The sequence below is a fragment of the Tenebrio molitor genome, chromosome 6, assembly GCF_963966145.1.
Source record: "Tenebrio molitor chromosome 6, icTenMoli1.1, whole genome shotgun sequence".
NCBI lineage: Eukaryota > Metazoa > Arthropoda > Insecta > Coleoptera > Tenebrionidae > Tenebrio > Tenebrio molitor.
Genome location: NC_091051.1, coordinates 13256268 through 13279807, shown reverse-complemented (window position 1 = coordinate 13279807; position 23540 = coordinate 13256268). Strand labels below are relative to the sequence as shown.

The 23540-nt window shown below is 35.9% G+C and overlaps 1 protein-coding gene and 1 non-coding gene across 2 annotated transcripts; both read left to right on the top strand.

Annotated features, from left to right (window-relative positions):
• Window positions 1-4769: 4769 nt before the first annotated feature.
• On the top strand, window positions 4770-4834 carry LOC138134312 (U4 spliceosomal RNA). Its single transcript, XR_011160709.1, has one exon. It is a non-coding gene; the product is annotated as a U4 spliceosomal RNA (small nuclear RNA).
• Window positions 4835-20583: 15749 nt separating this feature from the next.
• Window positions 20584-23024, top strand: MED17 (mediator complex subunit 17). Its single transcript, XM_069050714.1, has 5 exons — window positions 20584-20800; window positions 20851-21539; window positions 21587-21792; window positions 21845-22061; window positions 22120-23024. Exons 1-5 carry the CDS (start codon window positions 20712-20714, stop codon window positions 22836-22838), a joined length of 1920 nt encoding a protein of 639 aa, XP_068906815.1. The 5' UTR covers window positions 20584-20711; the 3' UTR covers window positions 22839-23024.
• Window positions 23025-23540: the final 516 nt, after the last annotated feature.

The window sequence follows — 23540 nt, the reverse complement described above, 5'->3', positions numbered from 1 at the left end:
CCTTTTTAATAAATACCAAAAGAAATACGATCCAGCAGGTAGAATCAAAAATAAGAATTAGTGAATCGTCAAAACAACAATGGGTTTCTTCTTGGCACGGAGGCGAGTAATCGGAGCTTCGTTTGTGTTATAAAAACCAATCAAGTTAATTGTGCTTCATCATTGTTTACATTTCTCGCAGCGGTCCACTAAAAAAGAATATCTTTCTCTGCCTTGCTGGCGAAGGTATAAATGTGCTTCGTGTGTTCGTTTCTTTCATCGATAATTTCACGATTCGTCAAGGTGCTACCGTGGCGCCAGACCATGAGGGTTCTTCACGTTCTACAATCGCACAATGCTAACACGCATAAAATGACAACCGTTGAGGACCAGACATATTTCTACTTCTGCTAAAACCACTTTTCTAATCTTTACCTCTGCTACTTGATCTACACGTCCAACAACGGTAAATTTTATTTTCTTGGGTCTGATTTCTTCTTCCTTCAATAACTTTTTCATTTTTATTTCTGCTGAAGCAACTCTTCTAATGTTGCTACTTGATCTACATATTAGCGATATCCGACATCATCATCAACAGTATCTTCTCCTAACCGCAACTCTTCACCATTTGTTTCTTATTCATTCCTGGTCTGATTTCTTCGAAAACTTTTTTCATTTCTGTTCTCAGTTCTATTCCTGCTGAAGCAACTCTTCTATTAATTAACTAATTTTGATCTACATACTAGTGATATCCGACATCATCTTCAACAACGTCTTCTCCTAACAGCAAGTCTTCACCATTTATTTCTTATTCATTCCTGGTCAGATTTCTTCAATAACTTTTTTCATTTCTGTTCTCATTTCTATTTCTGCTGAAGCAACTCTTCTAATTTTGCAACTTGATCTACATACAGGGTTAGTCACGAGAGACTTCCAATGAAAATTTCGTTATATGCAACCAAAACTGCAACTTCCAATGGTTTCTAGCTTCTTAAATTTCCAAAAGTAATATGTACTTAAATCAACGATTGCTGGCACTTAGTGTCTGTCATGTCAGTTTTTACATTTATATTAACCTCAAGAAAGTGTCATGATTAATTTTATTCGCCAAGCTACTTGGATTGCTAACTTATTTCGAATTAAACAAAATATCGAGTTCTAGGGATTTCTTGTATTTTGGGTTGCATACGACGAAATTTTTTTCGGAAGTCTCTCGTGAATAACCCTGTATTCGTGATATCCGACAGCATCATCAACAGTATCTTCTCCTAATCGCATGTCTTCACTATTTGTTTCTTATTCATCACTGGTGTGATTTCTTCAACAACTCTTTCATTTTTGTTAGACATTCAACATCTGCTGCTTTCTAAACATTAGGTGATTGCGTCTGAATTTCTTCGTTTCTTTTGAAATGCTTTCTCTCGAAGACGGTTTTTTCGAAATTTTATCTTGTGGAGCCTGATCCAAAGTTTGATGGTCTCCTGGTGGGGGTGCTCCCGTGATGAGGCATTCTAATGTGTATCGAGTAACCTGTCCAAAACGAGAGGACTGTGTGTCGTGGCCAAGTCAGCATGAGCTAATAGAGTTAGCAGAGTTGAGAGATTGCCTTCGATGTAATTACAAGAAGCAGAGTGGTTACGGCACGTTTTCAACCGTCCTCGTTAGACACAACTAAATACAAGAGGTGCACCCCATCGCATGCACTCTCAACTATCGGTGATGTACCAAATTAGTACGCTGCAGCAATTACCAACTGGGCACCTAGTGAAAATCGTCGAAAGAGGAGTCATCGTCAGTGAGGGAGGGCGCAACGATTAACGTCTTTCTTTGTCAAAGTAATGATGAATGTCTCCGATACGGGGACAAAACACTAAAGTTTAAAACGAGCGGGAAAGTGCAATTAGAATTTAATTAATTATGCGTTATGAATGAGTCGTTATTCTTGTTCTTTGGTATAAAGTGGTCGTGTAGACTAACGTTCTCGGCTTTCACTAAGAAATGATTTAGAATTCAACGAGAACGAGTTTAATTTCACTTCAAAGGGTTCACTTGCGAAGACACACCGAGGAAATTTATTGTAACTGAAGTGCACAAGCTCAAGGGGACGCGTATTCCCCGGCTTTTCAACTTTTGAATTTATATTATAAAATTGTTTTAAATTTATATTGCGGCCTTTGAAATTTTAATTAATCGCTATTGCAAATACGGGTTTCACCTGTTACGCACAAATTTGAAAAACATGAAAACCTACCGAACAATTATTGTTCTGGAAAGTTTATTATGCCGAAACGTAAATCATTCAGACGTGTTCATTCGGTCTTAAAAGCGTAACTACTGTTACCCTCTACACTAATTCCATAGAAACGTTTAGACCAGCCCTTAGGCTAGCTTGGGAGTAAATTGAACATAATTTTCTTGCTGGCAATCAGAACGAAATAGTCGTATGGTGTACCTCTAGGCTCAACAAAAAACTATAAATTAAATAATATAATTTACTCTCCATTAAATTTCATCAGCATAATCGCACATCTGCTCCAATATTAACCATCTATATTTACTTACATTTTTCATAGTTAGTACTAAGTATGTACTATAAAAAAGTTAGTTTGCTCTTTTATGAAATAAATATATACTCGTAAAACATAAAAATATGCATTTCGTCAACTTACTTTCATAGTATTTTTAGTATCAATTTTAAATTAAAAATGTAACTGTAAAATGAAGAATTCAATTCATCCAAGTGGTCGAAGTATAAACAACAGATAATTTTCCTATTCTAGTGGTCTTCTAGTACTGGTAAGATATATGATACTCGTAGATACGAATACCAATTCTAACATAAACAAAAATATTATGTCAATTCTTTTTCGCATTTTTACAGTAAAAGTAATGAACTACAGTGTGGAATAAAATGATTTACATCTAGTTACCTTTGGAATTTTTGCACATGTAAATTTCACTGTACCGCTCTACTTTTTTTTCGAAGCGCCGATCTATTAGTTCTGTCAATAAAATGTCAACAATCGAATTGACAATTGTTACAATTTACTAAATTGAATTAACAAACGTTGGTGGCCACTTTCAACACTAGCTGTGACTTGCTTTTGTTAGCTGCTTTTTAATTTCAATCTCTACTTTGCATTCATATCATCCCTTCGCAATAAATCACATTTGGAATTTTGGAATATTTTGATGTTAGGCTTTCCTTTTTTTGTAGAGCGGCATTTCGTATTTTTACAAGGGTAATGCAAAGGTAACTAGATGTAAATCATTTTATTCCACACTGTATATTAAGTACATACTGTACTCAAAATCGTAATAGGTAACTTTACAGCATAGCACCCAACCATTTTGTGTTTTTCGTATCTTTCCTTAGATTTTACAGGGAGCAGACTTGACGAAGCTTCTGAGGCTGCATTTAAAATATCTGTTAAGTTATTTTCTGCGCTATTTTCGCCTTTCAAATCTATCATTTTGAAATTCGTTTTCAAAAAATGATGTTGTTAAGTACAATTTCTGTCAGGTTGCTATTTTAATGAAAATTTACCTACTAAGGTTTTTCAAATTATTCGCAAAACTTTTTTATGAAAAAATTTTAATATTCTTAAAATGCGAAAAAATAGTATAGGTACGCTCCTCGTGAGAAAAGTGATTTTACTCGACTCGTATGGCATTTAAACTTGTCATACTCGTCTAGTAAACTTCCACTTTTTTTAACTGGTATCGTAATCTGCTATATTATTGTTGTAATAGTACATATGCTAATATACTTTATTCGCCCTCCAGGTTTTCGTATTCCTGATTGATAAAAATACAATTCCAAAAATTAACATTTTTTCCTATCCCCCACCCCTTTCTCTTTCTATCCTTTCCCTCCTCTTCTATATCTCTTTCATCAATCATATCTTCATTCAGCATTTCTCCCCTTATTTCCTTTCTCTCCCTCTCTCTTTCATTTTGCTACATCCATGCCATATGTGCTCAATTTTCTCTTTCTCCTCATAGCACATTCTGCACCTTCTTTCCTCCCCTCCCATCCAATACCTGTTTTCTCTCTCCTCGTTCCCACATCTACATCTCGTCATCATTTTTCTTTCTTTTGCACTCTCTCTCCTCAGGTATTCCGGAATTTCCTCTGTCATACACCTCTCATACTTCCTGTTATCCCGTTGTATCTTGATTCTTTGGTTCTTTCCCTTCTTTCTTGCTTGTCTGTGTCTTTGTCTCTTTTACTCAGTTCTACTTTGATCCATCTTCCTTTTGCTTCCTTCCATCCATTTTGTCTTCAAATTTTGCCGCTCTCTTTCTCGCTTTCATAGCCTATTCCTCCTATTTCTCACTCTTCCCTCACTATGTAACCTGGCCTTTCTCTGTCCACTCCTAGCACTTCTCTCAAATATTTTTCTTGCACTTTCTCTACCTCTTCTTGTTCCTTCCATCCCCAAATTTCAGCCCCGTACATAAATATACTCTCTATCAAGCTCTCAAACATCATCATTCTCTTCCTGAAACCACCTCCCTACTTTCGATCTCCTATTTCCCAAACACATCCCACTATCTTATTTGCTTTCCTCACTATCTCTCTGATATATGCTTTATCCATGGCTCTTTCGTTGAATGTGTAACCCAAGTATTTGAACTCATTCTCTTCACTCTTCCTCTTTCTCTTATTGAACACCATCATTTTCGTCTTCTCAACTCAGTTCTAAGTTTTTCTTCCTCGCATACTTCCCCAGGCTCTTCATCATTTCTTTCCTTTCTCTTTCATTCTTTGCCACTATTACCAAGTCTGCTTTGCGCAGTGGCAATATCATATCCGATGAGGTTTATCCGAGGTGCGATTATTGCTAGTTGTTGTTGTAATAATTAGGATCGTCTAATTGTGCAGAAAGAAAACTTTTCGACAGCCATCACAAAAAGTAGACTTTTCTATACAGGGTTATTCACGTAAGATGATGAGCCTGACCAGGTAAAAATACAACCCAAAACACACTTTACAAAGCATTCATTGTGTTTTGGTACTTAAAAATTAAATCAGGAATCCAAGTAGGTATTCTATTACTTTGAAAGATCTGTCATTGTATTTTTCGTTCATATTTATCTAATATTTGAAAATATTTTCGAACGATGACAGAACCGACATGATCCTACTTACCCATTCCATTACTTTTGTGATTTTAATTGCTTAATATTGTTATTAAATTATACTTTGTTGAGAGAGGTATTTTTCTGTCAGAACTTGACATTCATTAGGCTGACGTTTTATGTGCATTACGATAATGTAATAGGGATCGAGACAGCTTTTTAAATTGTATTTTGGGTTGCATTTTTACCTGGTCAAGCTCGTCATCTTAGGTGAATAACCCTATATTCATCTGAACGGCGAAAAATGACATTTACGATAGAGTGTGTGGAAAGTATTTTCAGCACTAGTGTGGAAACTGTTTGCCGTACTGTATTAATCGTTCTTTACCGTCAATTTAAATCATTTTAAGCAAATTGCTTCTATAATTAAGCAAGAAATCAAAATATTTGACGCAGCGTTTATTGTTTTACGACTTCTAATAGACTAAACAAAAGTATTGGTCAGTTTTCGATGGTAAGTTTAATAATCAGTCTCCAGATAAATGGTTGTAGAAAAACAGTTTGTACCTAACACATCTGGAAATGTCGTTACTAAACTCGTAGACTTCCACCACGAGCGTCAGCCTACATACTTGTTCCGTAAAGTATCACTTTCCGTACTCGTCACGTAAACAACTATGTATTTGAAATATGTATAAATAATGCAAAACTGTGTAAAACCTGCACTTGCGAAAAACTTTACCTAACTGTAATAACATACGTGTACAAAGTGATGACAGGATTATAGGCGTTATTTATTACACGTAGAATTTTATTGGAACTGCCACATCTGTTGAATTAGCAAACTGGTCTGATTTTTTCCGTTGCTTATCAAGACAAAAACAAATCTAACTAAGTATCGACTCGTTCAGAAAGTGGCAATCTACATCTAGTACATTGTTGCACGACTTAATACCAACAACATCATGTTAGGTGCGAAACTGGTCTTTCGAACTTATCAGTCGTGATAAGTTCTCGTAAAAAGTTGTCATTAGCGGCGGTGTGAGGTCTCTCAAACGGGCGAAGATTGATCTGTCGTCGAGTGATTGAACCGCAACGGTTAATCGGAGAACTTATTAACGCCCAGCAATAATAAAACCAACAATTCTATTGTTGACTTAATTTAATACTTTAATCGCGGTCTTATTACTTTGAATTTTCACAGTGGAATTAATTCGTTATTTCACATCGATTTTTTGGTGAAGTGAAAAAAACCTTCTCATCTCGATTTTCCTTTCGGGACAAATTAACAATTAGTAAAAAAAGCGTGATTGTCGAGTGGCGAACGCTAAGAATGAGAAAGACATCAGACGTGGTTGAAAAAAATGTCTGGTTTTTGACCGAAAGTTATTTCAATTTAAAAATTAAACCGTAACGCTTCAAACAAAGTAGACGGTGCAGGGAATGAGACCGATTATTAACAAGTTTGAATAGGTACCCATCGTCAGACCCAGCTAGGACCCAAATCGATTATTAAAAATATTAATTTCATAGCCGTCAATACCTGTCTGACATGATGACCGTTTTGTTTTAAAAATTTAATTTGTTCTTTCAAGTGCCGACATAATGATTTTCGTTTTGTTATAAAGACAATATTACCCAGGACTTTTTATTCCCGTGCAGGGCCGACATTTTAATTAGAACGTGAAAAGTTACGTTTGTTTAGATTGGTCGGGCATTTGCTAATGGAAATTCCGTCGACGAGTGAAGGAAATTACTAAACAAGACAAATACAAATAATTTAATAGGGTATTAGATATGGCTGAGAGGCCCTTAAACTTGAAGTGGGCAATGTGTATTCAGAAAGCAATGAATTGACTACTAAGTATTCAATCCGGAAACCGCTGAAAGTGTTAAGCTTCCATTTAGACTAAGTCTGATTCCATTATCTGCCCCTCGGAGATCTTACCCTTTACTTACATCTTTAACTCGCCCCCTCGCTTCTGTTTCCTTCGGTCTGTTTCATTTCCGATTTCCCTGAGCAAACGAGCAATCACAGTCGACGAAAAATTAATTAATTTAATCATTACACGGTCAACAAGAAATTCACGATTTCTACCCCCGATTCCGGTTCCTGAATAATTACAACACGAGAGCCGCCCCACCGTCATAATAATCTGCATTATCAAAACCGATTTTAAATTTTACTTATTCATTGTCAGATTACATCAAGACGGGTTGTAATAACTTTGTAGCTTTGCCACCCCTTTCAGCCGACTCATTCTAATTCCAGATTTTTACACCATCTATCAAATTAGGCAGATGTTCTCGACTAGGCGAAACTTGTTGTTTTATTCCAAACGATTTCAAATAATTTACCACCATTTCTCTATTTAACATCGTCAAGGCTTAATGCTTTTATAAAGGGTTGAAACCATGTAGACGGCTACTATTATTACGTCGATAACAAGTTTTCCTCCGAAGCAGCCGTGTTTTTAATCTATGGGGATGCAATTAATACTTCATTTCGCTTCAAATTGCGATTTCGCTAATAGGACCAGCTCAATTTTGACACAGTGCAGACGCTGGATCATCATAATTATTTCAGCATTAGCCACAAGAGGTCCAAGTGCCCCTAGTTGAAGATGTTTATTTATTTTTGAAAATAAAACACTTTTTTCGGAGGTGTTAATTTCGTTCAGAAATAAAATCCCATTTGTCGTTTTTTGATCTTGATTAATGATGATGTCAACGGTCGTTTCTTTGGTATGTGCAAAATATAGTGACAAGTAAAGATTAACAACAAATTAATGTATAAAATAAAAGAAAGCAAGAAAACAATGTATTGTTGGTTGCATTTTCAAATCCGTCAGGCTCATTATCATTGGTAAAATACTCTGTATTATGTAATGAATATTATATTGAGATCATTTCTAAAAAATTTTAAGTTTCTTTTCAGAATTTGCTCTCCTGTGCAAATTATGGCAACGCCAGTGGTGCGCTGTTCGAGTCCAGAAGAAAACAAGAACCATTCCGGCAATAAATTTCAGTGACTAATATCATTATAAATGGGTACAAAAAATGGAGGGGCCGAGATGGACAATCAGAGCTCTTGAAATCTGTAATTAATGATCGGACGTCGGCGCAACTCGATTCACAATGGAATAGCGGCTTTTTAGATAAACCATAGAGCCGACCATAGGTCGAGTTGGCCCAGCAGCGGGACATCAACACTAAATATTTCGAACAATACCATTGGTTAAGTTCAATTTTAATGGGACAAAATGGCGGCCGAGATGCCCCAGTGGGTTAGACACATCATGTCGAGCTGTTTTGCACTTTTGTAGAGTTGTGAAAAACATAAACGTAATAACATGGTGAACGTCAGCAAATAATTCACAGATATGAAGTAATAAACATGGTAAACGACACGGGTACCACCCTAAGTAATTTAACATACACATGTAAAAGCAATTCAGTGAGATATGCATGAGATTTCTTGTCGTCCCGCGTGTAAGATGGCATGTTTTGTACCTATTACATTAAAGATTATTTTTATCTCGTGCGAAACGTATGTGAATAAGTGGGAAACAAACTATTGAGGCGCTCCTCGGAGAAGGTTTCCCAGTCAGAACAGTCCTTCGACAGACAAAACTCCGTTCCGAATAGACAGATATGCAAAACTTAATTACATAAAATTACAGCCGACCCAACAGTAAAAATATTACAGAAAATGATTTGCTATTTTATGTTGATAACTCCGTCTATTTGCGATTCGTGTGTATTTACTGTATCATAAATCACATTATTAGAGTGTGAAGTCGGCGATAAAGGATTTCCTTCGGTCGGCGGAAAGAAGCGTTTTTTTCAGGCGTGACCGCTCGGTTCTAAAAGAGACCTTGTTTCCACTGAAAAACTGAAAGAATCATTTATAATATTATCATTTTAAACGGCGAAAACTTGTTATATTATGCAGGCGAGCCATTCTCAGTTCTCGCTCTATCCCGCAACTTCACACCTCGCATAAACCTGCCGCCCCGCTTCTTTTCCTGAAAGCTTTTCCGAGTTTAAATAATAAATAGCTCCAGTGAAAATGTTCTCTGGTCAAAAAAGAACCGCGATGGAAATGGAGCAACGATCTCTTTCACAGTTCAAGTCATGCTCAATCAATATTCGCACGTTTTATTGAGACACTATGTGGAAAGTGGTCCAGGGGTAAAAACGAAAGTTGCCAAATGAGAACAACTTCCGGGAAGCTTTTTTAACCTCCCAACAACATCACGAAAACTTAAAAAAGAAAGTCGCCCAGAAGAATTAAAGTCCCCCCCCCCCCGGAATTCATACATTATTATTTTCTTGTTTCTGACTGAAAAAATTGAATCAAACGTAACCAATAAAATCGTCGCTATTATTTATACGACTTACGTCGTAATTAAAATTTAATTTATTATTGCACTCGTAAATTTACTGTTGGATATTTAATTTGTTTTGAATTTTCAACATTTTATGACTCGTTATATTTTGAAAACAGACCACCATTTATCTCTTCATTTTTAATTAAGAACTAGCACGATGTAAATTTAGTTGCACACACGTAACAACACTAATTTATCATCATAATAATCAAATAGTTAAAATATGATATAAACGCACGTAAATGGAATGACGACAGAAAATGTATTGCCAATAAATATGTAATCAAAATGACGTGTGTCGCAAAAATGTAGTGTTTCAAAAAAATTCGTAAGCACAATGTACAGTTGCGGCCGTTGAAATCTCAGACAGGAAAGACTTAAACACTCTGTATAAATTCCGAAATTTGATTAGCGTAAACAGGATTTTCATCAAGGATTATAAAGTCAGTGTCAGTATTTGACATATTAGGTCAGAATCGCGCGTAACTTTTGAAATGCCGCAATTATCTGATTTGCAAAAATGTCTTTGACTGAGGGACGGTGTGAGTATAGCAGCCATTGCGAGAGAAATGAATGTGGATAATGTTTGAGTGACATTTCGAGAAACGTCACTTTCAGTACCATTTACAAAGCCAAAAGTTTGGCGTTGTCAAAGTGTCTGAGTTTTCAACGGCCGCAACTGTACGTAGAGATGCAGTAAAAAAATTTCGCCTTTCAGCCATAAAGGTAGACTCAAAAAATACATTTCTAGTTTGACATTAAAATAAATTTTGAAAAAGACACAACAAAGGTACATACATGTTTCCGCAACAACATGAAAAATGCAACCCACAATACATTTGGAATGTAAGCTGGATTTGTACACGGTAAATATTCAGCTTTACCTTCCAAATGTATTGTGGGTTGCATTTTCAATTCCGTCTGGCTCATTATTAGTCATGAATCACCTTGTATAATTTTGGTTTTCAGAATCAGCTACCTACATTTTGTAAATTTTTAATTGAATTTAATTTTTTTACATTTTCAATTTAAACGTACTATTCCGGACACGGAATCTTGGCCAACATTTTTTAGACATTTCTAAAAAAAATTATGTAAACCAATCTTTAGTGTCATTAATAAATGACAGTTATTAAAAATCACTTTGAAGTTTTTCTTATGACATCAAAAAAGCAGGGAAATGGCATTATCGAGTTAAAAGTTGGGTTATATTCAATAAAGGCCAGTTCACACATATTTGTCAGTTAAATGTCACTTGTGGCCAAGATTCCGTGTCCGGAATAGTACATATTTTTGTATTAAGAAGATTAAATGTAAAAGGAACTTTTGTGGTTGTTGTTAATAGAGGATAAGTGAAATTTTGTTTGATATTTAGCCATTTATCATGAAATAATGAAAAGAATGATCCGACCCTTTGATGCTCCCGTATTTTGCTTTTATGACAAAGCAGACATGGTGAAAGGAAAGCTTCTCGAAACAAATATCATTAACTATACAAGTGAGTCCAGTATTGTAAAAGAAGTTCGTTGATTAATCTGTTGCGAGACAATATCTCGGAACGGAATTCATAACAAAAATTAATTAAAACCGTAAGAAGATTGTATCCGGAGAAGTAGGTCAAACCCAATTCATAAAATCCCTCGTATACCGAATTCATAAAAGTGCGTTCCGCCAACATCATCTGCAATAAAACCGAAAGATTCCGCTTCATACACGAAACGATTAGCTCTTCGTGTCGTTTGAAGACTATGCGGCAGGTAGCGTTACAAAAGAGAAACAATATCTAAAACTTCTACATGGAGAGTCATAATCCGGGAGTACAATAAGCGCGAGTGGGAGCTGCAGCAGTTGGAGATGTAGATGGCGCAGAATGGGAGGTGGAGAAGGTTTGAGGAACCGGAGCTCGGGGGGTAACTGGGGGGACTCGAGTAGCATTGCGCTGAGTATTGAGAGCTCCGGGTAATGTCCTCATCCGGGCGCGGCGGGTCGATACCGGAGCAGAACGCCGCCCAACCGCCCTCCTCATGTGCTACTATTCTCGCCCAAGAACAACTTTTATTTGTCTCTTTCACGCAGCGCCGTACTCGCGCTTTTTGCCACCCGACGCGGCGCCGCAAAAAAGAACAAACGAAAAAGCGAATACACGTTTCGCCGCCACACAACTCACACCAACCGTTCCCAACATTCGTCCGAATGTTTCAAATAGCTTTCCGCAAAAATTTAAAAAAATATCTTTGTGTAAACCATAAACTGAAAATCTTGACTGGAAAAAGTACTTGGTGGCTTTTTATTTTCACACAGGTAAAAAATCGAGATTTCAATCGCAAAACCACTATGAACTAATCAGTTCGTTAATACTTTATGTATAGCAGAAAGTTAAAAAAAAATGTAATTGTAATATTTTTCCGGATAGCACAGATTTCCAAACAATTCAATATTGAAGGAAAATTTTCAAAAAATGCTCATTAGTACAGTATGTTATTAGAGATTCTCTGAGAGGCGGTGTAGAGATTGGTTCGACCCGCTGGGTGATCGGCCGGTCCGGCCCTGCGATAATAAGATGCTGAAACAACGTCCGCTCCTGAAACTGGCTGAAACCCAACTTGAAACAGCATCAAGTTGAAAACGCAGCATCACATTTATCCATGGAGAGGTGATTTTTGTGTAAAATGTATTTTGTCGGATTGGATTCGGAAAGGATCCGGCCCACCCACGCAGCCCAACCCGTGCAATGACAATAAGAGAAATTGGTGGGATTCGCGGAATCCGACGACCAATGGAATCAGTCGGCACAGCTCGAGTTTCTCGGAATGTGGATCTTATTGCCACCGGGGGTGGGATTGGACGCCGTTGCGCCGTGACGCTCGAACCGACGCTCTATTGGACGCTCCTGTTCTTTTTTGTACGATTGTGTGATTCTACAATTGTTATTTCTGCGCAGAGAGTCCCAGTTCCGGACCAGTTTTTTCAGCTTTACGCCGTTCTGCAATGGAATGAATCAATAAGAGGGCAGAGAAGTACCCCCAGAAACAAAACGACGAAAAAATTCGCATCGCCAGGATGGGTCTCGCGGAAATCACGTCGAGGCTTGATTCGGGTTTCACGATAATTACGTCACGCCAGCTCACCTTGATCTTCGTCTTTCACGATCAAGAATGTTATTTGCGCCCTGCGGAGGCTGTCGCAAAAAATATATTTGCGTCTCCATTTTGGTGGCGAGTGCAGAAGAGGAAGAGTAGCGAGTAGCCGTCTTCGGTGGTGGTAATTGCGTTAGACGCGTCGAGAAACTGGAGAACATATTTTTCGTCGGCAATAACCATAATATCGACGAGGTCGTAATATAATAGTCCTAAATGCATTAATCCTGCGGGTCGGGCTGTTCTGGGAGATCCTGGGAATCTTATAAGTCCTGGAGAGGAGGAGAGAACTGGAGAGAGAGCGGCCATGTTGAGTCTTGGCAATCGCACGGTCACATTATTGATATTCTACTTCGAGTCTGGTTCATGTCGTATCCCTCCTTCCACCCCCGCGTCGTTGGTCCCACCAACTCCCACCACCCCCACAACTCCTTCCTTTTGAATTATAATAACTTAGAAAAACGTCAATAAAACAAAACGGTCGTTCTCGACGCGAACGAGGTGCCGAAGGCGAGCTAACCCTCGATCCGGTAATGTCCACCAGTCGATGTGCAGTTTTACCAACTGCAAAAAAGCACAATTCACGCGGGGAACGTTACACTCCTGAAAAGAAGAAAAGGGCGAACACAGAGAGAAATAACACAACAACTGCGTGGCTTCCTAACCAGTGACAGGTCTTCCACATTGATTTATCGTTCGTATTTGTGTACTTCGCGTAAAAAAGCTTCGGGGTAAGGCATAAGATTGATGCTGTTCCGTTTACAATCTCACCAGCCTTTCATTCTGCAAACTATATCGAAATTGTTCCACCATTTACTGAACAAAAATAAATTCGTTTTCGGGTTTCACATCATCGACATCTACGCAACCAAATGAATCGAAAAATTTGCACCAGTCGCGATTGTCTCCGGCGACTTGGCACCGAATTAATTTAAATAAGCTTAACCGAACACTTACTTATTTAACAACTACCTAAGTGTACTAAGCTCTTCATGCATGAGATGTATTTTACACACATGATGCGTCGATCATGGTTACCAGACCTGCTAAATTAATCCTTTAGAAAATAGAGAAGGTATTCCAGGGTGACACAAAATAAATGACATAAATATGAAAATTTATGTGGCAACTCTGTAGGTAGGATAGAGTTGAGATTTCTTTGACAGTTCATAGTCGCGCAATTTTGAAAATTGTCAAATGGTATAAAAAAATCAAATGCATGCATATGAAATGTCATACAAAATAAATGTCAACTCTACCCCACCCACACAGTTGCCACATAAATTTTCGTACATAGTTGCCATATTTATCCACAACCATTCTGAATCACCCAGTACATACCTACAATGTCGCTAAAAAGTATGGTACAGCTAAATATTTTCAGAACAGTTTAGCAGAGCTCGTTGAAATTTGGCATAGAGTTAGAAGTGTTTAAATTCAATCTTCTGAGGTTTTTTTTTTTCAATTTTCTATCATCATTTATTTTGATGATTTTTTTTAATGGCACGGGGGTCAAATTTTATATTTTTGAAAAGAGTCCTTTTTTGTGAATTCAGTAGTGGGTGTAACATCATGTCTTTAGCTATCGTTAATCCTTTGCCGACTGTCCTTTGACCAAAAAATAAATAAAAGTCAAAAATAAGTGTAAAAATACTAAAAATAAGACATTTAACTAAAACAGAATACATTTTAATTAAAAAAAAAATAAAAAGCCTGAACGTGAAATACTTCATTTATATCCTAAAAAAAGGTTCAAAATGGCGGCGATTTGGGCATGTGTTACATCACTGAATTCACAAAAAAAAAACTCTTTTCAAAAATATTAAATTTGACCCCCATGCCATTTAACAAAAAATCGAGTTAACCTTGTATCTTCAAAATAAATGATGTTAGAAAATTTAAAAAAATCACAGGTGATAGAATTTAAACACTTCTAACTCTGTGCCAAATTTCAACGAGCTCTGCTAAACCGTTCTGAAAATATTTAGCTATAACCATACTTTTTAGCGACCCTGTATATTGTTCTCATATTTGTGACGACAGAAATTAGATCAATTAAAAGAAGTAACAATAATATACAACCGTAAAGTAAACCCATCTCCCCATCTGACACGAAACAATTTTTTGTTTCAAATGATTATTTTTATTTGTATTATTATTAACAAATACACAAACTAAAAAAACTATGGTGGAAACGTATTGTTGGTTGCATCACAAATTTTGTTAGGCTCATTATTACTCGTGAATCACCTTCTAATGCTAAGCTGTTCCGCGAATTTTGGGACACTGTTTATAAAGTTGAACACAAAATGTGTGAAGTCGCTTAATTTTTCAATTTTTTTAAGTAGATTTGCTCAACTGAACTTTTAGTAGATACAGGGTGTTTTCGAAGTTGAGGTGTTCCTTTTAACCTGTGATAGTATGCGTTGTTCTAAAGAGTTTTAGCCAAAGTCACCTTAGTAAAATGTGTACGGCAATGAAGATACAATAAGTTAATTTTTTTGAAATTTTCGAAACCGGTCCTGCTCAAATTTGCGCTGATTTGTTAGAAATTAGAATTGACAAAAATAAAATCAAATGAGCATGGACGTTAATCAAAAATACTGTCAGAGTTATCATCTAATTAGTCGAAATGGCTTTATCATTAGCTCACAGATATGTTGCTAATGCATGGGCAATGTTATCAGTTATCACGTTATCAGAATGCAGCTGCGGCGTCCAGAGAGTACGGAGAGCGATTTCCAGAAAGACACCATCCTGGGCCACGTCAGTTATTAATCTAGGACAGCGGAGAAATAGACAGGACCGGACTCAAAATTTTAGAAAACAATAAAAATATACAATCAATTATCTCCCTTAATACAAACATTTTACTAAGAAGATTTAGGCTAAAATTCTTAAGAATAATGCATAGTATCTCGTGTTACAAGGAACCCCTCAACTTCGAGAACACTCTGTATAGGGCCAGTTTACAGAAGCGAAATTAAGTTAATCGTAATCTAATGCGAGATTAACTGAACACGTGAGCAGATTGAACCAATCGAAGTTGCGGATTCATGGGTTAATCGCGCATTAAAATTTAATTCGAATTAAATATTTAATTCTCTTTCTATAAACTGGCCCATAATCAATTACATATGTATAACCGAAATCACGAGTGTTCAAATAAATTTCTGGTCAAGAAAGCCGTATTTTTTGTGGTCTTTTTAGTTTATAAATGCTCCAGGATACATAAGACTTGATCATACTTTCATTTCTTGGGATAAATGTCAAATTTAAGTTTTAGGTTTATTTTGTACAGGCTGTTTCCGAAAAAACGACGCAAACCGTAGTTCCATTATTTATTGTCCGATTTTATTAAACAAAAAAAAAACAATTAAATTGTTGAAAAAGCACTAAAAAACGGCTTAATTTTTTAATTTTTTGAACATTAATATTGTTATATCAAATAAGTGTAACTTTGTTTTTTAAATGGAACAATTTATTTTTATTCTGGTAGAGATTTTTTTCTGATTTCAATGATGTCTAACACGTTTGACTTTTGTGCAAGAAAAATTCTGTCATCGTTCCAAAACATTTTCAAATTCCAAAAATGAACGAAAAATGCAATGACAGATATACCTTTCAAACTAATAGAATACCTACTTGGATTCCTGATTTAATTTTTAAATACCAAAACACAATGAATCCTTTGTAAAATGTATTTTGGGTTGCATTTTTACCTGGTCAGGCTCGTCATTTTACGTGAATAACCCTGTATATTATGTTCGTACTTATGAAGAAAAATACAATCAAAATTCGAGGCGTTTTCGGTAAGTATATGAAGTTCGGAGAAACCTTGCTAGAATTTAGTAAGGGGACATTCTTCCATAATGTGTTGGATAGTTTCTTTTTCTGCACCGCATTCACAAGAGGGGTTTTCAATAATGTTTCAATGAAAAAGCATATTATTCCTAGTGTCCGACCAAAATCATGTTTTTCAGCCGAAACCGAAATCGAAACCGAATTTCGGCCTCTGCTACAGTTTCGGCCGAAACCGAAACTTTTGAATTCAGTTACTTTTTGGACAATAGACCTTTGTAATTAGATACAACTGTTTGTCTTCTATCCAAAAATAAACAAAAACATCTTTATGCTTAGTATTTTTATTATAAATCAAACTAAAAAAACAACTTCTGTCAGTCTTAATTAAACGTTTAATAAGTATTACATAATAATAATAATCAAATTAACAACGAGCGAGACGCGACGAAAAACAGTTTCGGCTGGAGCCGAAAGTTCGGCCGATTTTTGACCGAAACCGAAACTTAGCCTCCTTGGTCGGAACTCTTATTTTCAGCCAAAATTGGCCGAAACCGAAACCGAATGTTCGGTCGGGCACTAATTATTATTGCATTTGCCATGGCCGGTTCTAAAGCGATTTAATTTACACCAGATTTTCCTGGGTGGGTCAAATCCCGGAACTTGTTTTGAAATTGAATTTTTATTGAAAGTATCTATCTACGTCTTGCCACGCTGCTTTTCAGTAATCACATATGGAAAATGGTTGCATGAGAAATTCTTCTTTCCAAATTGGTTTACGTGATTTTAATCTATCCCAAATGCGTTTCATCACCCGATATACCTAATGTACAGTCGATGGACAAATAAAACTGGGACAAAAATGACAATCACATAAGTCAAAATTTACAAATTTGCATCGTTTAATTACGACTTTATCACAAATAGCTTAACTTTGATATGACATATTATATAGACACTGACAAATATATTGACAATTCAATGGTCTGATTTACATAGATTCAATGTTAAGTGTCCCAGTTTTATTTGTCCACTGACCATACCGCTTCCATACATATTTCGTAAAATAAATTATAAGTATGTAGTTCACTTTCTACCTATTCACAAAAATAAAAAAACAACAAACCAAAAAGGCGTTACAGTTATAAATGAAGGTGTACCTACCATCGGTGGACATTAAAAGCTGGGACATCCAAAAATTTTTCATTGTGTATCAAACTTTCGCTTTGTCACAAATTGTCAGATTAATCGTTGTCACATTGACATCACTCTCTTGTAAAATTAAAATAATGTCTAATTTGTCCGACGTTCAAAAACAAACCATCCAAAAAAACCGATTCTGTGAATAATTATTACCACTTATTTAATTGGGAACACAAACAATATCATTCAATATGAAACAAACTGAAAAATTAACCCTGTCATAATTTTTATAACCTTTTCGTAAAAAACCAAATTCAACCGATATAAATTTTGTAATTTTTTACTTTATACATTTGTAATCTTGTCCCAGCTTTTAATGTCTACTGATTGTACATGTTATAACTTGTCAATGTGACGATAGTCGGTAACACTTGTAATAATCATGTTATCAAACATTCGAGAAACCTTAAATATGTATTTACAAAAGTTGCCTACTTGTAGAGCTTACTGCTGAGGAGATCTTTCACGTGTATTCATTTGAATACAATGGGTTACCTAATACGAGTTAGTAAAAAAAAATAGTAAGCACTTAACCCAAAAGGGCTAACAAGACAAGAGCCTATGAACCTTCCATTTCCTAAATTTTTTAACTCTCCCAATGCTTTTTTGATAAATAAATCTCTTCTTTGTTTATGGAAAAGCAAATGATAATATACCTAATACATATGATAATGACAATATAATATTCGAAGGAACTACTCAAATCTGAAACTTATTAGGTACCCAAGTGTCCAGGATATACTTTGATTTAAGATTTGCATTAAAGATGATACCGTTTTAAACAATTAAATAGGAACAGTAAAAAGAAAGCAACACAGAGAAAACTGAATGAACATCTAATTATTAAAGTTAAAAAATAATAAATCATTAATCACTGTTCAGTTTGTTAAATAGGTATTATCTGGTCATCTGGTCCAGCCTTTAAAATATTAAAATTCTTGCAACAATAAGATATGTCTTTACCTTAACCAACTGTGGCAATTTCTCTGTCTTTATAAACACGTATTCCCCGTGCAACAACTTTCTACAAAGTATTTTATTTTATCTCAACCACTGAAAATTGGAAAATTCTGCAAAACTAATTTAAACTAATTTTTAGCGGTGAGATAGAAGATAGATCAACTAAATTTTTTACTTACAAATACATATGTACAATGGCCGGCAAAAAAAATTAGCCATCACTTTTGTGTCACGTCAAAATCCAAATGTGTAATTAATGCTTTTTTGACACTGACATTTAAATGATGGCTAACTTTTTTTGCCGGCCATTGTACTATGGCGGACAATAAATTTAGGCCAGCAAATTTCTGACATTTCAAAAAAATCAATGCAAGCGGCCATTTATTGTCATTATGACTGATGTGTTAGTTTGTCAAACTGAAGGTTTTCAAGCTGTTTGGCGTTTCCTTCGCCCTTTTCGTAACTTACAGATCATGACGCATTACCATAACTGATTTGTAGCATTTGTAGTACGGTGCGATCAATTAAAAAATAAATCGAGTCGGCGTGTTACCTATGACAACCCATGCTATAGCATAGGCTCCAAAGCAAACTCGATTTATTTTTTAAATGATCGCTCGGTACATACTTCTCTCTGGTACACGCTTCTTTTCCCACTTTTAATTTTGATTATCGCTGTCACGATGACAAGAATGACAAAAATCGAAAATGGGGTTAGTTGAACATAATGCCAGCTTCACATTTTGATGTCAAGCCAATGACAGGCCGGCCTAAATTTATTGTCCGCCATAGTACAGTGGGGAGCACGGAATTTCGCACACCAATTTGTATGTCATTAAAAAAAAACTATCTAGTCTAAGCTTTATTGTCATTATAATCATTCATGATATATGTGATCATGACTGATGTTTCACCTAAACTGTCACGAAACTGCCGCCAGTATCTCATTTTAATAAAATTTTGTCAGTGAAATGTCCAATGTGTGCGAAATTCCGTGCTCGCCACTGTACATTTTTTATCAAAAATGCCTTCTCAATTTTTTTTATGCACAAAAACTCTGTCCACTCATAGATTGCTTGACATAAATGTTACTAAAAATGTTCACTCTACGCTACAACAAATAGATCCGGCGCGAAATTTAAAAAAATGGAAACAGCAGGTTTACACGTGATGTTTTATGATTATTCTGCATGTTTGCACTTAGGAAAGACGAAAGACGAAAGAAAAGAGTTCAGTACAGTAGGAGTAATATATTAGGTTTTATTAATACAGGGTATTTCACGAGTAATAATGTGCCCGACGGAATAAAAAATGCAACCCACAATACATTTTCGAATTTCCGAAAAAGCTGGCTGCTGAAATTAAAATATCCAGCTTTTTTCGTAAATGGTTAAACACAAGCAAGAGATTATTTAATATATACTCCTATTTAATGCACGAACAAAAATTACCTCTGTATCATTTTCGATGTTTGTAATTAGATTCTTGAGCCACGCACTCACTTCACAAATTTAAAAAAATCAACAAAAAGTCGCAACGGAACAGATCAAAACAGCAACAGGATCAAAACTAATAACTTTTAAAACCAGAGAGTCGCAAAACAAAGCTCTAAAGATGAAAAATCGCAAATCTAAATGCTTAAACCACTTTGACAGAACTGACAATTTCAAATTTGAAATGTCATATAATTTATTTTTCGCCTGGGTTTCATAACAACCAATGAGAATCAGTGGCGCGAATGCTTCAAGATATTACCAACACAATCTATGATACTTTCTTAATATTTTAATGTTATGGTTTGGGGATTTTGTTATCTAAGGATATTTAAAAAAATGCATTCTATCAGTGAATGTAGACTAACATTTTTAATTACGCAATGAAAAGGAGAGATATTTTGCTAATACATACTTTGGAATATTCATTTCAAAAAAATTCCGACATGTTCGTTTCGTCGGTGTGTTTGCGGCAGGAACTCTATTACTCTAGCAAAACTACGGTAGATTTGTATGCATAATGCGCTATCTCACTCGGTCATTTGATACTTTACGTTTACATCTCCAATCATAACCTACAAAACGGCAAATAACGGTACCTGTCAAAAGTCTTTCGTAAATGTTTTTGTTGTGTTAAATCCGCCTTCGAATATTTGAAAATGTCCTATTCGGTAAATATATCAGTGGAAGCACCCATCGAAAACCAAATCCAAGAAATCACTTATGACGGGACTGAAATATACCAACCGTAAGTATACCAAACTTCTAGTTCCAGCGGGGTAACTTAATTTTTTACAGACCCTTAACTTTGTCCGAGAGTCTCGCAAAATTCGCGCAGAAAATTGACTTTAGCAAAACAAACGAGATTGACATAAAGAAGGAATCGGGCGAAGCAGTGGATGAGAATAAATCAGATTCTGACAGCAAAGATGCGTTCCAGTCAAGCTTGTGGCCGTGGGACTCCGCGAGAAACAAACTGCGCAACGCGTTTCAAGAAGTTTGTGTGTTGGCAGACGTTTTAGCAATAGCCAAAGATAAACGTTACATGGTATTAGATCCTGTTCAACAAGAACCATTGGAAACAAAACCCATGGTACAGATATATGCGCGCAAAAAGGCGCTCGCGGGAGCAGCCAGCGTTTTGCTTACAGGCGCTGAAAGACTGAAAACATCACAAAATGAAGCTGCTAGAAATAGGACAGCTCCTGATTTTCATATAGAGTTATTAAGATTGAGACAAAACTGGAGGCTTAAAAAAGTATCAAATACAATCATTGGTGATCTTAGTTATCGCACTGCTGGCTCCAAATATACTCAGACTGGCACATTTGAGGTGACTAAAGCTGAAGATGATGACAAAACTAATAGTCCACCTAGCAGTCCAGGTCCTGGTGGACCTACTCCTTTCAAGACTAATTCAGCTTTGAGAGTATACATACCTTCTGAACTACAGGGAGTTGCATATATCGAGGTTTTATGTCAAAAAGGTAAAACATGCAAATGTGAAATTCTGGTGTGATTATTTTGTTTGTAGACCAAGAGGATCTATGTAGTGTCAATGTCAATCTGTTGGGTTCTGGGAGCCCAGCTTCAAACACTGACATGAACTGGCAACAAAAACTGGAAGCTGCACAAAATGTTTTATTTTGTAAAGAACTTTTTAACCAACTTGCCAAAGAAGCTGTACAGTTACAAGCCCCAATTCCTCACATGGTTGTTGGGAATCAAATTATGGCCACTGTAATTACCATGTGATTATGTTATAGAATCATTACATAAGATTGCATTTTAGGTCTTTCCTGGTATTCAATTGATCATAGGTTTGTGTCATTCAACTTCAGGTGATAAAAAGCCTCAAAATCCTGCTCCTTCAAAAACTGACCATGATCACGTCCTTGAACATTCTTTACACCAACTATTGAGAGAAGTGCACCACAGAAATACTCATCATCCATTTCCACATCCTGCCACCGGGCCATTAGGACCTTCAAAGAAAAGAATGCTTGCTGGTATCGCAATCGCACGTTAATTAATTAAAATAAAGTATTTTACTATTATGTTTTGCAGGTCCCATGGCAGCAGACCGGTATGAGTTGCTAGACATGACAAAGTCTGAAACTCTTCTAGAACAAATCATCAAACAGGCACAACATTTCCTCATGAGATTGCGCACTGAGTACGTCTTGGACACTATAGCAAAAGAAGTAAAAGACCCCTTAATAAGTTCTCATTGGAACACGTTAAACAGTCCAACACAGTCTTGCGTAAAAATTAACATTTCAACTCACGGCTATGACGCCCTCTGCAGAACTCCTCTTGTAATACATGTAGGTGAAAAGAGTCTCAAATGTATTTGCAGGGATGGTAAAGTCATGTACATGAGTTATGAACCTCAAGAATTGAGAGATTTAATATTCTGTCATATCAATCAACATCAAATTCTAGCGGTTCAGGCGTTGGCTAAAACAATGGGTTGGCAGTTCCTGGCCAACTCAAACCATTTAGGCACAGGAGCTGTTGAACCGTTAGGTAATGCTAGTTCATGTCTGTTGTCATCCCCAACAGGTGACAGAATAATCAGTGTAAGATGTGAACATCAAACTGGTATTCAAGTTTCTGTAGCTCATTCACCAAGAAGTGATTTCTTCCCAAGTAGATTAGTTACTGAAAGAAAGTGGGAACACTTGGGTGGACAATTTAGAGATGTTAGGCTGGAAAAGATGGAAGGGAGAAATTTTTTACATAAGATGGAGTTACTTATGGCCAGTTTAACAAGTAGTTCTTAATAACGGTTTTTTTTTCTATGAGAACATTGAATTTTAAAGTAACGTACAACGGTACAAATCTATGTTGCAAATATTTTTTAAAAATTAGTTCTTAAGTTGTATAATTGTCGTTCTGTTAGTATTTATTTATTTGTATATTGTTCTGCAATAACGTTTTATAACGTATAATTAAAAGAATACCTATCAGATGTTTTTTCATTGAATTATCGAAATTACGACGTAAATTATTTATTAAAATGTTATGATCAATAAATGGTAGTCAAATTTAGGTAAATAGTGATACATACTATCATTACAAACCTCTGTTGCCAAATTTACGTGTCTTCGCATCTATTTATAAATAGAATCGACCTCTGCACTGCCAAATTTAAAATTGAAAGATAAATAATAGATTTGTAGCTGCGTTATTTTTATCTCGGTTGTCCACGAATATTTTTTGAGAAAAAAAGTCGTACTTGGGTAGTAAAAACTAAAAAGTAATGCAATGATGTTCGTATTAAACTGTTACTGCAGCTAGAAATCTTTCTGTAGCGAATTGAAAAAATAGTTACACTACAATATGTCTTAGAGGTTGCACGTGACTGCGTCCTACCACGTTGTGAGCAATTTGTTGAATACATTTTGTTTTTCATTTCTTCATCGTTATCTACGTCGATTTACGTATTGATTTCGTTTTCATTCAGGAAGGGAAGCGTGGTAGGT

Coding starts and splice junctions, on each gene's coding strand:
- MED17 (XM_069050714.1), top strand. CDS start 20,712: ATGTCCTATTCGGTAAATATATCAGTGGAAGCACCCATCGAAAACCAA. Junction 20,801..20,850: donor GGGACTGAAATATACCAACC/GTAAGTATACCA, acceptor AATTTTTTACAG/ACCCTTAACTTTGTCCGAGA. Junction 21,793..21,844: donor GGAATCAAATTATGGCCACT/GTAATTACCATG, acceptor ATTGCATTTTAG/GTCTTTCCTGGTATTCAATT.